The sequence below is a fragment of the Xenopus laevis genome, chromosome 3S (assembly GCF_017654675.1).
Source record: "Xenopus laevis strain J_2021 chromosome 3S, Xenopus_laevis_v10.1, whole genome shotgun sequence".
NCBI lineage: Eukaryota > Metazoa > Chordata > Amphibia > Anura > Pipidae > Xenopus > Xenopus laevis.
In genome coordinates this window covers 64737552-64753058 of record NC_054376.1, presented here as the reverse complement: position 1 = coordinate 64753058, position 15507 = coordinate 64737552, and the positions used below count along the sequence as shown (strand labels likewise).

The following is a 15507-nucleotide window of genomic DNA, read 5'->3' as shown; positions in this document are numbered from 1 at the left end:
ATGTATGTGTGTCTGGTTGCATAATAATAGTTCAGATGGACTTCACACTAGTGAAACAGTTAAGATGGACTTTTATTCTTACAGCAGGAAGTACTTTATTACGGCTATTATCTGTGAAATAGGACATTGCATATTTTATTTGTTATTGCAATTTAAATTTATTTATTATTCTATCTATTTGCATAACCCACTCAACATGTTCATTATTATGAAAGAAACATCACTGAGTTGACTATACTGGTTTCCCTCCTTTTTATCCAGGAGAGTGCATGTGCTGCAGCCATTATTTCATATATTTCCCTTTGACACATGATTTACTAGCCTTCTCAATCTGTTGGTCAACTACCTATAGTATAGTAGGTTAAAGAAAATAAAGCATTATCTTTACGTGCCACTGGAAACTGCGCCACCACTCTTGCATATTAACTACATCCACTGAAAACAGGTCTATATAATTTTCTCTTACAGAGAGCAAAGCCTTTGCTTGGAAGTGAGCTAGTAATCTAATAGCGCCTTGTAACGGGCTCTCAAAATTAATCTGCCTCAGGCTGAATGCCAGCTTTGTTGTACAATGAAGTATTTGCTTCAGATACAGGAAAACAAAGGTATTATGGAGCAGACCACCCTACATACCTAGGCCACATGAGCACATACCAATGAGATCAGTATGGAAATTTGCTTAGCAGAGCAGTTATCCATAACCCTGAATTAAAAGCTTTAGTTGTGTTTAACAGAATAAATTCACTTGTTCTTAAAGGACAAGAGAAGCATAACTCACTGGTTTGGTGTGGAGGTGCAAACAGGGAATACAAATATGAAACTTCAATGAGGCGAGTTGAGACACTCGCCTCAGGCGGCAGCGCCCCCCTGGTTGCCAGGGGCGTCAAAAATGCCGCTCCTGGTAAATAAGAGCCGAAATTCGGCTCTTCTTGTGCAGAGAGCGCTATTGCGCTCTCTGCACTAAGCGTCGCAGACCGCCCCTGCCCTCTCCGGCGCTGTAAAGGTTAGTGACGTGTGGAGGGGTGGAGGCGGCGAAAGAAGGCCGCCTCAGGCGGCATAATAGCAAGAATCGCCCCTGGTGATAGAATGTCTAATTCTACGTAACTTTTCAGTTAGTCTTCATTTTTTCTTTTTACTAGTTTTTTTAATTATTTGCCTACTTCTTCTGACTCTTTATACCTTTTTGGGGGTCACTGACCCCATCTAAACACAAATGCTCGGTAAGGCTATAATGTATTGTTATGGCTACTCTTTATTACTCATCTTTCTGTTGAGACCCTCTCCCATTTACATTCCAGTCTCTTATTGAAATCAGTGAATGGTTGCTAGGGTCATTTTAACCCTAGCAACCAGACTGCTAAAACTGCAAACTGGAGAGTTGCTGAATAAAAAGCTAAATAAATCAAAACCCACAAAAATTAAAAATGAAAACCAAATGCAAATTGTCTCAGAATATCACTCTCTACACCATACTAAAAGTTAATTTAAAGGTGAACAACCCCTTCAACATACTTAAAAGAAATAAAAATCTTTCACAAATATCAACAATATATCAAAGAGAAAACATTGCCGGGCTGTACATAAAGACAATACTGACAATCATACATTTGCTCAGCACTATCACTCTACAGAACTATACATAGAAATGACAGAATAAATTAGGAACATACATATGTACATAACCATTGTAACAGGGCACACTGTAACTAAAGCGTAAACTTGGCTAGGTTATCAACAATAAGAAATGCTATTCAACTGCAACTGAGCATTTACAAATACACCTACAGTAAGTGGCATTTCTACATAAGGCACTAGCTAAATAATACCTTTCCCTTTGTTTATGTCACAAGGAAATGGTAAACATTAACAAAGTATTGTCTGTAACTGAGCACACTTTATGGGCTTTTGTCTACAGGCATTTGTCAATGACCCGCTGCACCAGAACAATATATTCCAGAGTTTCAACCAACAAAATACAGGTAAGTGGAGAGATATTAGGTATATTGTTAAAAATGGGGGCCTAATTTATTCTTTAAGACAAATATTGACGGCCTTCATCTTACCATCCAATCTGGCATGTTGAATGCAGTGGTATCTTGGGTGCTTTCTGTCCTTTCCATTTCTTCACCTGTAAAACGACTGTACTCAAGCTAAAAAGAATCGACTCTTTGAATGTTTGAGGAAAAGCTGTGTTCCGAAAAGGACTGCCAAATCTACAGCTAGCCAGTCAAGCGCTTATAGAGATTCAGCCCCCACCTTTGCTTTCCAACTGTGCACAGAAACTGCACTATACAAGTCAGTGGCTCACACAGCTAATGTTTCAAGATCTGAAAGGACTCTGCTCCCCAGTCATATCCCTTGTGAAAAAAAAAAGTATCAAGCCCCTCCTTTCATGAAACAAACCTACAATTTCCCCTTGCTCTACTCGTGGTATCTGCCCAGTGTCTTATCAACACCTTATAACAATGACTCATTCATTCTCTGGCTGTCAATACATTAGAACAAGGTCGAGGAATTCAATTTTTAAAGAGTAATTACAAAGTTTCACACCCCTTCTACTTTTTATCTTCCACAGGCAACCTTAAAATTAACTTTGATTTCAATCATAATCAAACAATACATATAAATGTGTAAATGGAATTGTTACACGCCGCAGCTGACAACAGCCGGGGGACACCAGGACAGTAACACCTACAAAGCAGAACAAATTGTGCAAGTTACATTGAATAGGACTGTGTTATTGAGTTAGCACTTTAACAATACACTGACCTTGCACAGAATAGGTTTCTACCTTTCAGCTACTACCTAGTGTTCTCTCCAAAAATAAACCGTGGGGCAGGAAAAATTTTAAGCAGGTGGGGAAGTATAATAAATAAACAAATGCCCCCCCATACAAATTGTGATAGCCTACCTCCTAACTGTTCTGTTTTCTGCAGGACAGTCTAAAACCATCTAAACCTGCCAAATTGCTGTTTTAGCCTATGGGGGTTCTCCTAGAACCTATTTGGAGTCATTTGGTGAAGAAAAATCAAAGTTTTTTGGGGCAAATACTTCGATTTGAATTAGATCAAATGCGCTAAAAGTTCAATTCAAACAATTCTAATACATCCATTCACCCGAAGTTAAAAACTTCGATTTATTTTAATAAATTTCGATTGGTATTTTTTTTTATTCGAATTTCGAAGTTACGGGAGTTAAAAAAAACTCCCATTACTTCAACATTCGAACCTTTATTAAATCTGCCCCTAAAAGTCCCAGAAATGTGTTCAAACTTAATATCCTAGCAAAAAGAATCCCAAGGCACATAGGATAAATGCAAGCAAGCTGCCTTGCATGTTTATTGCGAAGTGCAACGTTTCGGGGTTACGCCCCTTTCTCAAGCATAAGGAACACAGTGCAAAAGGTGAATATAAAGCATTTGATATGCAAATAAAGTATTGTCCAACAACCAATGATAGATCATTCCAAACTTTATTCAAACTTAATAGCCTGCCACATTTTTTAAATGGACATGGTAAATTAGGGGGTGTGGAAATAAAATGGGAGTGGTCAAAAATTCAAAGAGCTGCTTGCAGCACTAACTTTTGGTCCCTCTTTCCATTTCTCAAAGGTCGGGGGGGAGGGGGAATGACGATAGGACTATGTGGGCTTCGGCAAATACAGCACACAGGCCTACGGGCTTCTTCTGAAAATTTAACTGCAGCCCATACCACAAATTTTAGAGTGCAAAATATTTATATAAAAAACAAAAAATCCTACTCCTACATTAGACTTAAAGGACCAGTAACATCAAAAAAAAAATTTAAAAAAAATTGTTAGCATACATAGAAAAAAAAAAAACAACAAGACAAATTAAACTTTAAAATTGCCAAGTCTTTATTAAGAAATAACTTACAGAAACTCCGCTTGTGCTCCTCTTCAGAAAGCGATCGGGCGATCCATTGTGCGGCGCTCAATTTCTCCTCCATGCCTGTCATTATTGGAGATAGTCAGGGAGGAGAAATCGAGCGCTGCACGATAGATCGTCGCCGTGTCACCTTTTCTAAAGAGGAGTTTCAGTAAGTTATTTCTTAATAAAGACTTTGCAATTTTAAAGTTTAATTTGTCTTGGTGTTTTTTTTCCTATGTATACTAGTGAATTTTTTTAAAAAACAAATTGGATGTTACTGGTCAATCAATACAAGATGCAGAGAGGTCTAACTAGGAGGAACGAACTATCAAACTTAAGCATAGTGAACTGTGTTAGTGTTAGTATGGAACCGATTTGATTTGAAGGAAGCAAAGCAAAGGTCTTGGATTAATGCTACTCAGCAGCAGAATTACGGCTATTTACTAGCAGAAAGAAGAAGTTGCTATTGTACATGGGTATTTCAAGCTCTTCTTTTTAGTTATCAAATAAGTATTGTATATCCCAGCGCACTACCAAAGCAGTCCCTGCACTGAATGAATCAATCCTTTTAAAGGGGAACGATTGCGAAAATGAAAATTAAATTTAAGCATCAGCATACTGAAATGAGAAACTTTATAAATAGAATCATACATTCTGTACGGTTTCTGAAATAATCAAGTTTATCTTCACCATCCCTCTCTCAGCATCTGTTTCTCTTCATTCTGTCTTCATGCAGGAGTTGGGTGTCAGAAATTCATTGACAGTTAGATCCAATATATATTATAGGGGGGGCTCCTTTTGCCTAAATGTATTAGAGCTCATTCTATTAAAATCACCAGACCTGTTTCTCTACATGCAGGATTTGTGCAAAAGGCAGTTATTTTGTTAGATTTTGTTTGTACTGGAATCAGTTATTTCAGTGAGCTCTAATAAATCTGCTAAGAAAGGAAGCCCCCCTATAAGATATATTGGATCTAACGGTCAATGAATATCTGACACCCAACAGCTGCATGAAGGGAGGATGAAGAGAAACAGAAGCTGAGAGAGGGATAGTAAAGTTAAACTTGATTATTTCAGAAACAATGCATAATATTTAATTGATTGTATTTAGAAAGTTTCTTATTTCACTATATATTAAATTTTCATTTTCACGATTGTTCCCCTTTAAAGACATACCATCCACCTTGAATATACTTCTAATACAAGTGGAAAGAAGAGCACTCCAAAAAGCATGTTAACTGCTAAAGTGAGGTTTATTTTAGACTGACATGTTTCGGGCTCAAAACTGGCACACTTTCTCAAGTTGAGAAAGAGTATCAGTTTGGGCCTGAAACAGGTTGTGTAAGTTAGTCTGAAATAGAACAGCAGGACCTTCTACACAAGCACCAATCACTGAGAGAAAGGGGCATGCTGCAGTGATGTGCGGGTCGGGCCGACCTCGCATCCCCCTTCTGCCCGCCCCACACATCACTAGCATGCTGAGGTCTGGTGTCTAGGGAGTGGACCTTAAAGGAGAATCCAACCCTTTACCAAAAAAAACCCTACACACCACCCAACGTAGACCCCTCCTCCCCCAGCCTAACTGCCCCCCCCCGAGCAAATGCCCCTAACTTTTTACTTACCCCTTGGTGGAGTTTCAGGCATTGGAGTTCACCGCAGCCATCTTCCGGGTATTCGCGTCTTCTTCCAGAGCTTTGGCAATTTCCGTCTATTTCGGCACATGTACAGTTGGAGCAATTTACCGGTTTGCGACAACTGCGCATGCGCCGGTCTCCGTCTCAGCTTCCCAAAGACCCGGAAGATTCCTGCGGTGAACTCTTGATGCCTGAATCTGCGCAGAGGGGTAAGTAAAAAGTTAGGGGCATTTCCCCGGGGGGGGGGGTCTACGTGGGATGGGGGATAGGGGTTCTTTTGGTAAAGGGTTAAATTCTCTTTTAATACTGCCCTGTTTGTATCATAGCAGAATCAGCCCGGCATAAATAGATGAGGAACTAAAGAGGAATTACTGTTCTTTTGTCCTGCATTTCAGAACATTTGGACTCTAGGTCCAAGTAAATGGAACGTGGCCATGCACGTGTAACTGCCCCCCCGGGCAAATGCCCCTAACTTTTTACTTACCCCTTGGCGCAGATTCAGGCATCGGAGTTCACCGCAGCCATCTTCCGGATATTCACGTCTTCTTCCAGAGCTTCCGCAATTTCCGTCTATTTCGGCGCATTGATTATTTCAGAAACAATGCATAATATTTAATTGATTGTATTTAGAAAGTTTCTTATTTCAGTATATATTAAATTTTCATTTTCACGATTGTTCCCCTTTAAAGACATACCATCCACCTTGAATATACTTCTAATACAAGTGGAAAGAAGAGCACTCCAAAAAGCATGTTAACTGCTAAAGTGAGGTTTATTTTAGACTGACATGTTTCGGGCTCAAAACTGGCACACTTTCTCAAGTTGAGAAAGAGTATCAGTTTGGGCCTGAAACAGGTTGTGTAAGTTAGTCTGAAATAGAACAGCAGGACCTTCTACACAAGCACCAATCACTGAGAGAAAGGGGCATGCTGCAGTGATGTGCGGGTCGGGCCGACCTCGCATCCCCCTTCTGCCCGCCCCACACATCACTAGCATGCTGAGGTCTGGTGTCTAGGGAGTGGACCTTAAAGGAGAATCCAACCCTTTACCAAAAAAAACCCTACACACCACCCAACGTAGACCCCTCCTCCCCCAGCCTAACTGCCCCCCCCCCGAGCAAATGCCCCTAACTTTTTACTTACCCCTTGGTGCAGTTTCAGGCATTGGAGTTCACCGCAGCCATCTTCCGGGTATTCGCGTCTTCTTCCAGAGCTTTGGCAATTTCCGTCTATTTCGGCACATGCACAGTTGGAGCAATTTACCGGTTTGCGACAACTGCGCATGCGCCGGTCTCCGTCTCAGCTTCCCAAAGACCCGGAAGATTCCTGCGGTGAACTCTTGATGCCTGAATCTGCGCAGAGGGGTAAGTAAAAAGTTAGGGGCATTTCCCCGGGGGGGGGGGGGTCTACGTGGGATGGGGGATAGGGGTTCTTTTGGTAAAGGGTTAAATTCTCTTTTAATACTGCCCTGTTTGTATCATAGCAGAATCAGCCCGGCATAAATAGATGAGGAACTAAAGAGGAATTACTGTTCTTTTGTCCTGCATTTCAGAACATTTGGACTCTAGGTCCAAGTAAATGGAACGTGGCCATGCACGTGTAACTGCCCCCCCGGGCAAATGCCCCTAACTTTTTACTTACCCCTTGGCGCAGATTCAGGCATCGGAGTTCACCGCAGCCATCTTCCGGATATTCACGTCTTCTTCCAGAGCTTCCGCAATTTCCGTCTATTTCGGCGCATGCACAGTTCGGAGCAATTTACCGGTTTGCGACAACTGCGCATGCGCCGGTCTCCGTCTCAGCTTCCCAAAGACCCGGAAGATTCCTGCGGTGAACTCTTGATGCCTGAATCTGCGCCGAGGGGTAAGTAAAATGTTAGGGGCATTTCCCCGGGGGGGCAGTTAGGCTGGGGGGAGGAGGGAGGGGGGTCTACGTAGGATGGGGGATAGGGGTTCTTTTGATAAAGGGTTAAATTCTCCTTTAATACTGCCCTGTTTGTATCATAGCAGAATCAGCCCGGCATAAATAGATGAGGTACTAAAGAGGAATTACCGTTCTTTTGTCCTGCATTTCTGAACATTTGGTCTCTAGGTCCAAGTAAATGGAACGTGGCCATGCACGTGTATGGCCACCTATAAACTTGGTCTGTTTAGCCCATGGGCCATTTCTGAACATTTGGTCTCTAGGTCCAAGTAAATGGAACATGGCCATGCACGTGTTTGGCCACCTATAAACTTGGTATGTTTAGCCCATGGGCCAATCAGTCTGACAACATACACTCTTTGGCATAAAGGATAGGTTACGATTACAATTGTTCAAGGGCTAATATACACAATAAGCATCATTTTAGTGTTACAAAAATCCCTTTGCATACCACTGACTTCTAGCAATTTAAAAATGGAGCAAGTCATAAAATCTAAACAGACACATTCAAGTTGATGGACTTTCATGATTTTTTTTTTTTACTTATTAATCTATTTAAAATTCCCCTTGCAGCAATTCCTTATCAAGTGCCTAAAACAGAAAATGACATGCATAATTAGCATGCATTTTGAAAGATGTGCCCCTTATTTAACTAGTGCATTTATTGTGCTTTATTTAACTAGTGGATTGTAATTTGTCAAGCAAATACTACACAACCATGTCATGAAAACATGAAACCCATAGGGGCAAATTCACTAAAGGGTGAATTTTCCCTGTGTATGCTTCGCCACACTTTGCACCACTTCGCAAGCCGTTAATTTGCTACCACTACGCTAATTCACTAAAATGCGAAGTTTCGTCTATGCAGCCAAACGCTAGTGTAAATTCGTCAGCGTGAACATTTCATAGCGAACTTTCACTAACGTTCGTTTCTGCTTCAAAAATTCATTCTTCATTCTGATTCGAAACTTCATGAGTACACTTATGCTTAGGTCAATTTAAATAGGACGGGTACATATATGTCATATATATGTCTTTATTAGAGATGTTGGTGCAAATGCTTGAAGTGAGCACTTATTAGTACAGATGTCCAAGGAAGCAAAATAAAGACAAAAGAGATCCTCTAATACCCTAGACATGAGCCAATCCTAAAACAAATGTGGCATGCCCCTCAAATGGTTAAAAAAAGTTACAAAAAAATATTAAACAGTTTCAACTTTTAAAGACAATCCCACTTTAAAATATAAAAAAATGGCAGCATTTTTTTTTCATTTTTATGACTCTTCGGCATACAGAATATGATTTCACTAACATAAGATTTAGGAGCATATAGCTTCATCTTATCAGTTGCCTGGTCTAAGCCGACGAAGGATACTCTGCCAAAAGGGGTAACGGTATGGAAAATTCAGACTTGTGAATAGTGAATTTGCGTAAAGATCGCCTGAGCCAAAATTCGCCTGGCAAAAGGGTGTGAAACTTCTCTTCCGCTAGTGAATTGTCCTCCACGCTTGTTAGTAAATATGCAATGCCCCTGTGGATTGGATTTCTGGCGAATTTTCCCTAGCAATGGCCACTTTGCCCTTTAGTAAATCTGCCCCATTGACTCCCTTTACCTGAAATTGCACAGACTTATTTTGTTGTTGTCCCATTATGTTAAAAAAAACAATACAGCAATGTGGTAAAGAAGCAACAAAGCTATGCCACAAGAGGGCCAGCAGTCTGAAGAACTTAGTAATAGTAGTAAGAGGCAGAGAAAAATTGTTGTCACTTTATAGTACAGGTATGGGATCCATTATTTGGAAAACCATTACGCAGAAACCTCTAAATGAAAGAAAGGATGTCTCAGTTTTATATAAATAATCCAAATTTGTAAAAAAATATTCCTTTTTCTATGTAATACTAAAACAGTACCTTATACTTGATCCAAACTTAGATTTAATTAATCCTTATTGGAAGCATAACCAGACTATTGAGTATATTTAATGTTTATTGATTTTCTAGAAGACTTAAAGGAATTGTTCAGTGTAAAAATAAAAACTGGGTAAATAGATAGGCTGTGCAAAATAAAAAATGTTAGTTAGCCAAAAATGTAATGTATAAAGGCTGGAGTGATTTGATGTATAACATGTCAGTCAGATCACTACTTCCTGCTTTTCAGCTCTCTTGGTTTACACTGACTGGTTACCCTGGCTACCAGGCAGAACCCAATCAGAGACTTGAGGGGGGCCACATGGGTCATATCTGTTGCTTTTGAATCTGAGCTGAATGCGGAGGATCAATTGCAAACTCACTGAACAGATATGTCCCATGTGGCCCCCCTTCAAGTCGCTGACTAGCTCAGAGTTATAGAGCTGAAAAGCAGGAAGTTGGATTCTGGCTGTTTTATTAGACATCTGTTCACTCCAGCCTTTATACATTACATTTTTGGCTAACTAACTATATTAGAAACATTTTTTATTTTGCACAGCCTATCTATTTACCCAGTTTTTATTTTCACACTGAACTGTTCCTTTAAGGTATGAAGATACAAAATACGGAAAGTTATGTTATCCGGAAAGCCCCGGGTCCTGAGCATTCTGGATAACAGGTCCCATACCTGTATAGAGCAGAAATCAGTGTTGGCGTGTATGTTTTGGTTATGTGCAGACAAAATAAACACCATTTAATGAGTAAAATTTCAAATATACTCTCCAGTGCAAGCTAAATTAATGAATTGTCACGGCCGTTAAATAAGGCTTCTCTTGACAAATAACCTAAGCCAGTGTAAATATTACTGAAAGCCCTGTGTGTGCAGGAAGATGTACAATAATCCTTGCAGTGAAGGGTGAGAGAAGCCTTCCAGAACTGTGTGTTTGTATGTCATATATCCTTTTATACAACAAACTGACACAAAAGATAAACATGGCTATCTCCCTGGGTTCTACTTTTATCTAGTTTAACAATGGTACACTACAATCCTGTTCCTCAGACTATAATACCAACCTCCTTTTTGACATTAACTTGCAATTATTTTAAAACCCATGTAGATTCCCGACTTGCCATTCAGATCAAGATCTTTTTCTGCACCGACTACTGATTGAAGATATTTTCTTTTTACTGGTAAGTTCATGTGTTTGTATTTCTAGGTTAAATGCTGTGATAAGATGTTTTTTTTGGATAGATTTTTTGCTGATGTAAAAAGTAATAACATACTTAGTAAAAAGGTAAAGAAATACTTCGTAGTTTTGTAGCACAGAACAACTAATCTAGTGACCACAAGATGTCGCTCATATGCAACTATTGAGTAACAGAAAATCACTTGACCTACTGTTAAATTATGTATTTTATTATTTATGTTAACTATTCACGCCATGCATCTTCCAGCATCTCACATATGATATATACCAAAAGCAATACAACTCACATGTACTGCTTTTAGCTTTTCACATTAAATTCCAAGTTACATAACTCATTGGTATTCTTACATGTATAAAAGTATCTTTGGAAGCCACGCATTGTTCCAAAAACATATCTAAAATAAATTTCAGTAGTTTTATTTTTTTAAAGTTATAAATTACTACTACAGATTATTTCAGAATACCTGTGAACACGTTATCACTAATGGGCCTTAAAATGTTAGCAGTCATCTAAATGTGCGTGTGAAGGTATGGGTGATGGTGGAACATATTGCTGCACTGCATACTTGTTCTGTTATAGCCTTATTTGCTTGTGCCCACAAGGTCCTTGAGGCTTAAGTAGAGTCAGTGTGTGATAGAGAGGAAAGGGGCCAGTTTTCCATGTGGCCTGTATGCTAGATTAATAGCATGATCCATCTGCCGATCGTAGACTCAGTTGCCTTGTTTGCTTAGTCAGGGGAAGCCAACAGACAGTGGCGTAACTAGATACTACGGAAAATTATTTTCAGGCCCCCAAAATGTCTAGAGGTCTAGACCTGTTTTACCAATATTTATTGAAATTGTATATGACTTAGGGCCTCATGGGGCCCCTATACCTCCTGGGTCGCTCCTACACAAAGCAATGGATCTGCTGCTCTAGTATTTTTTGCAGGCTGAGAGAAGATGATCTGCTCCATGCCAGCACTACATTAATTTGAACCGCTTCCGCTCACGTGCAGGCACACAGCAGCAGACCAGAGGTCGACCTGAAAATGCCTGCTTTTGCATATTTGGGTAGATCTCCACTGTGTGTGCCTGTATGCAAGTGGATCTAATTTAAATCAGTGGAGATGGGGCATGGAGTGGACCCACTTCTCTCTGCCTGAAAAAAATATGCAGGCTGAGAACAGTGAAGCCAATGCTCAATCTGCCTATGTTCCAACAGGGTGCCTAGTGATGGTTGCTTGAACCACACTATCCAGTAAAACACTTGAAGATCACAATGCAGTGAAAGGCCATGCTGGAACGTAGCTTGGGACTTGAAGGTTCTGATGTCCTTTCCCCCTCCAGATTGTGTGCCAAAGAAAAATGTTCATACAAACCGGTAGGACTGTGCACTTTGCATTTCCTATTGGGGTTTGTAAGAGGTTGAGGAGACATTTTTATGTGTGGCTAAGCACAAGCATGCCTGAAATTTTAAGATCTCTTTCACTGACCCATTCTCAGTGTGGCTTTGAATAAAAGCATGCCCCATAATGTGCAAAGGACATGGGTGCATCATGGCCATAACTTCTGTGCTGCTGTGCTCTCTGCTCCACTACTTCAGACAGTTATTGGAGGACTTTGGATGATGATTCTATGCATTTCAGTGGAAAAAATAAGTTATGTTTTGGTTGTAAATTGGTGACAGTGTCTAACTGAGCTGTTACTGCAAGTGATTGGGTGAGGGGAGTTGATTTATCTATAGTCTGTATGCCTAGGAAATCACTTGGGATCTCCTGGACAAAACAGAAAAAAGAAGAAACACTTTCTATGAAGCAGGAAGACAAAAAACTTAAGAGGTAAGGGCTATTGTCAGGAAGAGGAGGAGCGACATCCCCGCTCAGTTTTTTTCTGTTCATCCTGCCTCCCAACATCAACTCTTTGGTACCTGTGGCGATCAGAGAAAGCAACTATCCTCATGAAAAAAAAGATATCAGTATTCACATACAGGGACAGACAAATGTGTAAGAAATTCCAAGGTCATTACAGCGGAAAATGAAAACAGCTTAGCATGGGAATCAAGGTTTCCATTTATTGTGGTTTACATATTTGGAATGCACAACAAAAAAGAATTTTAGCTTTGCCGAGGTGCAAACCATGTCATTAGAGACAAGGTCATCAGTATAGGACCACAGCAATTATCTACACTGATAAAAAAATGACTAAATACAAACTCTGTAAATAATTAGCAGAGCTTGTAATCAATACCATTAGAAAAGGCAAATCAATTTCCCATTAGTGTAGCACACCTACGCAAACGTAAAAGGCAACCAGGATTGGCTAGTCATGAGAAGGAGCCCAATTTCAATGACACCTTAGCTGTAGCAAGCTTTACAATATATATCTTTACAACACTTACACTGTTTTGCATGCACAAAGGACAAGCATGTAGATGGGGGAAGGGGCCTGCATTTCAAAGCTTGCAACCTAATACCTGCTATACATGGAAACAGTGAGCAGTGCCTCCTTGTAATAGTTACTTTATTAACTTTACTCACAGTGCTGAGCTTTGTTCTCATAACCCCTATATGACCAGTTTTGTGCATAGTGCACCATAATCTGTACTTAAAGATTAATATTTTACCCTATTATTACAGGTGTGGTTAACCTTTAAGTAACATTTACTATGTTATAGAATATCCTATTTCAAGCAACTGTTTTTGATTATATTCCTTTTGCTTCTGCATCATTCCATCTTTTAAATGGAAGCACAAAATCTATTACTCATCCTTCTATTCAGTCTCTCATCTATTTACAATCCAGCCTATCATTCACTGCCTGGTTGCTAGGGTCTTATTTACCCAGATAGGTGCTGAAATGCCACACTGGAGAGCTGCTGGAAAATTGAAAAACCACAAAAAATATAAAATGAAGACCAATTGCAAACTGTCTCAGAACATTACTGTGAATTAACTTTTAAAGGCAGCAATATAATGTAGTGTAAACTGGTAGAACTGGTGTATTTGACTTAGAAACACTACTATAGTTTATACAAACCAGCTACTGTGTAGCCCTGGGGGCAGCCATTCAAAGCTGAAAAATGAGAAAAGGTGGGGATACCAAGCAGATACGCTTTATAGCAGTGATCCCCAACCAGTAGCTCATGAGCAACATGTTGCTCTCCAGCCCCTTGGATGTTGCTCCCAGTGGCCTCAAAGCAGGTGCTTATTTTTGAATTCAGGGCTTGGAGGCAAGTTTTGGTTGTATATGACAATCCACATATGGCTACCAAATGGCCAATCACAGCCCTTATTTGGCACCCGAAGAACATTTTTCATGCTAGTGTTGCTCCTCATCTCTTTTTACTTTTGAATGTTGCTCATGGGTTTAAAAGGTTGGGGATCCCTGCTTTATAGTATACAATGGGATTTTTCAGAATTTATCTGTTATTTACAGTGTGTCCTGTGCATTAATGGCTGCCCCCATGGCTCCGCAGCATCTTTTTTATATAAACTATATTAGTGTTTCTGAACTACAGTAAATGGTCCTTCCTTCAAAGCACATTAATTTTTTGATGTTACTGTTTCTTTAAATAAACCCAATATGCTGGTTTTGCTTCTAATAAGGGTTTATTACACCTTAGTTTGGATCAGCTACAAGGTACTGTTTTATTAATACAAAGAAAAGGGAAGTCATTTTAAAAAAATTGGATTATTTGTACAAAATTGAGTCTATGAGAGATGGCATTTACTTATTTCGAAACTTACTGGAAAACAGGTTTCCGGATAACGGATCCCATAGCTGTATTAATTTACAGATTAAAATAAAGTTGTTATATTATATGCCCTTTTTTTGGCTGGTATATCCCAATCCCTCTACATATTGTGCAAGTGGGAAGGGCTATAACTATATGCTATATCTTTTATATACATTTTGTTATCATTTAAAAAATAGGAAAAGTGGAAAAGCAAGGATATACTTTTTTACGTTCAACACAGAGACTGGAAATTGTGATTTTTATTTTTTTTTGCTCTGTGAGGGACACAGTCTTTTATATTCATAAGCTTTACCGTTGTCTGAGTTTCTGTAACACGGTTTCGCTTTACAACATTCGCAGAGAAAACATCTAAATTGCTCTAAACAAGAATGGCTTTGTAAGAATGAAGTAAATGGACAGGAAATAAAAATCAGGAATGTTAAACTGACTAGAAGGGAAGAGTCATGACTGCTGTGCTCATCTCTGCTCATAAATTATAAAGCTGTCCCTCAAACTGACTTTGTTTTTCCACACTTACAGGAGGTTTCTTGCCATATTATTAATAAGATTCCCTGCAAACAGTTGTCAGGCTTGACTATGGTCAGTAAACCTAAACAATGAGCTACATCTAAGTATTTATTAGTGGCATACACTATAGGGCAGTTCTGTACCTCTGGTAGAATGGACACATTTCTAAAATAGAGTAAATCTATACTATTCACAGGATAAATAGATACTCCCCTTAGATATTTACACAGTTATCTCTCCCCTTCAGTGCCTCTACTCCCGAATAAATAACCCCAACTTGGACATACCCTTTACCAGCTTAGTTGCCCCTTCTTTGGCCCTACCCCAATTAAATGATAGCCTGCAAAAGCATTAGAGATCAAAACGGCATAGCAAATCCTAGGTGGGGCCTTAACAATGCGAAGCAAACTTGGTTGTGTGGAGGGCATCTTCAAACAGGAATCGGAGAAGCCAAACTTGTTAAAATGAAGAATCTTTATTATTCCATGTTAAAACACACACCATGCGAGCAGGCAGGGGAACAGCCTAACGCGTTTCGTGACCTACAGTCACTTCATCAGTATTTCCACAGCCAGAGCGGCTCTGGATGGTGCATTCCTATAACAAGTTCATATAACAGGCAGTCTGCTCAGAGATGCTCAAGTGAGCAGTGGAGGTGTAGCACTGCTCTTTGTGCTACAGATACAGTGAATGTTCCCCC

General features: G+C 39.7%; 1 protein-coding gene across 8 annotated transcripts in view; it reads right to left on the bottom strand.

The window, feature by feature from the left end:
- Positions 1 to 15507, bottom strand: part of ahcyl2.S (adenosylhomocysteinase-like 2 S homeolog) — a 66949-nt gene that overhangs the window by 37352 nt on the left and 14090 nt on the right. For 2 of the 8 annotated variants that reach the window (XM_041587660.1, XM_041587661.1), the window contains exon 1: positions 2064 to 2332. In XM_041587660.1, the coding sequence (XP_041443594.1) occupies positions 2064 to 2120 (57 nt within the window). In that variant the 5' untranslated portion in view covers positions 2121 to 2332. 8 annotated transcript variants of the gene reach the window in all.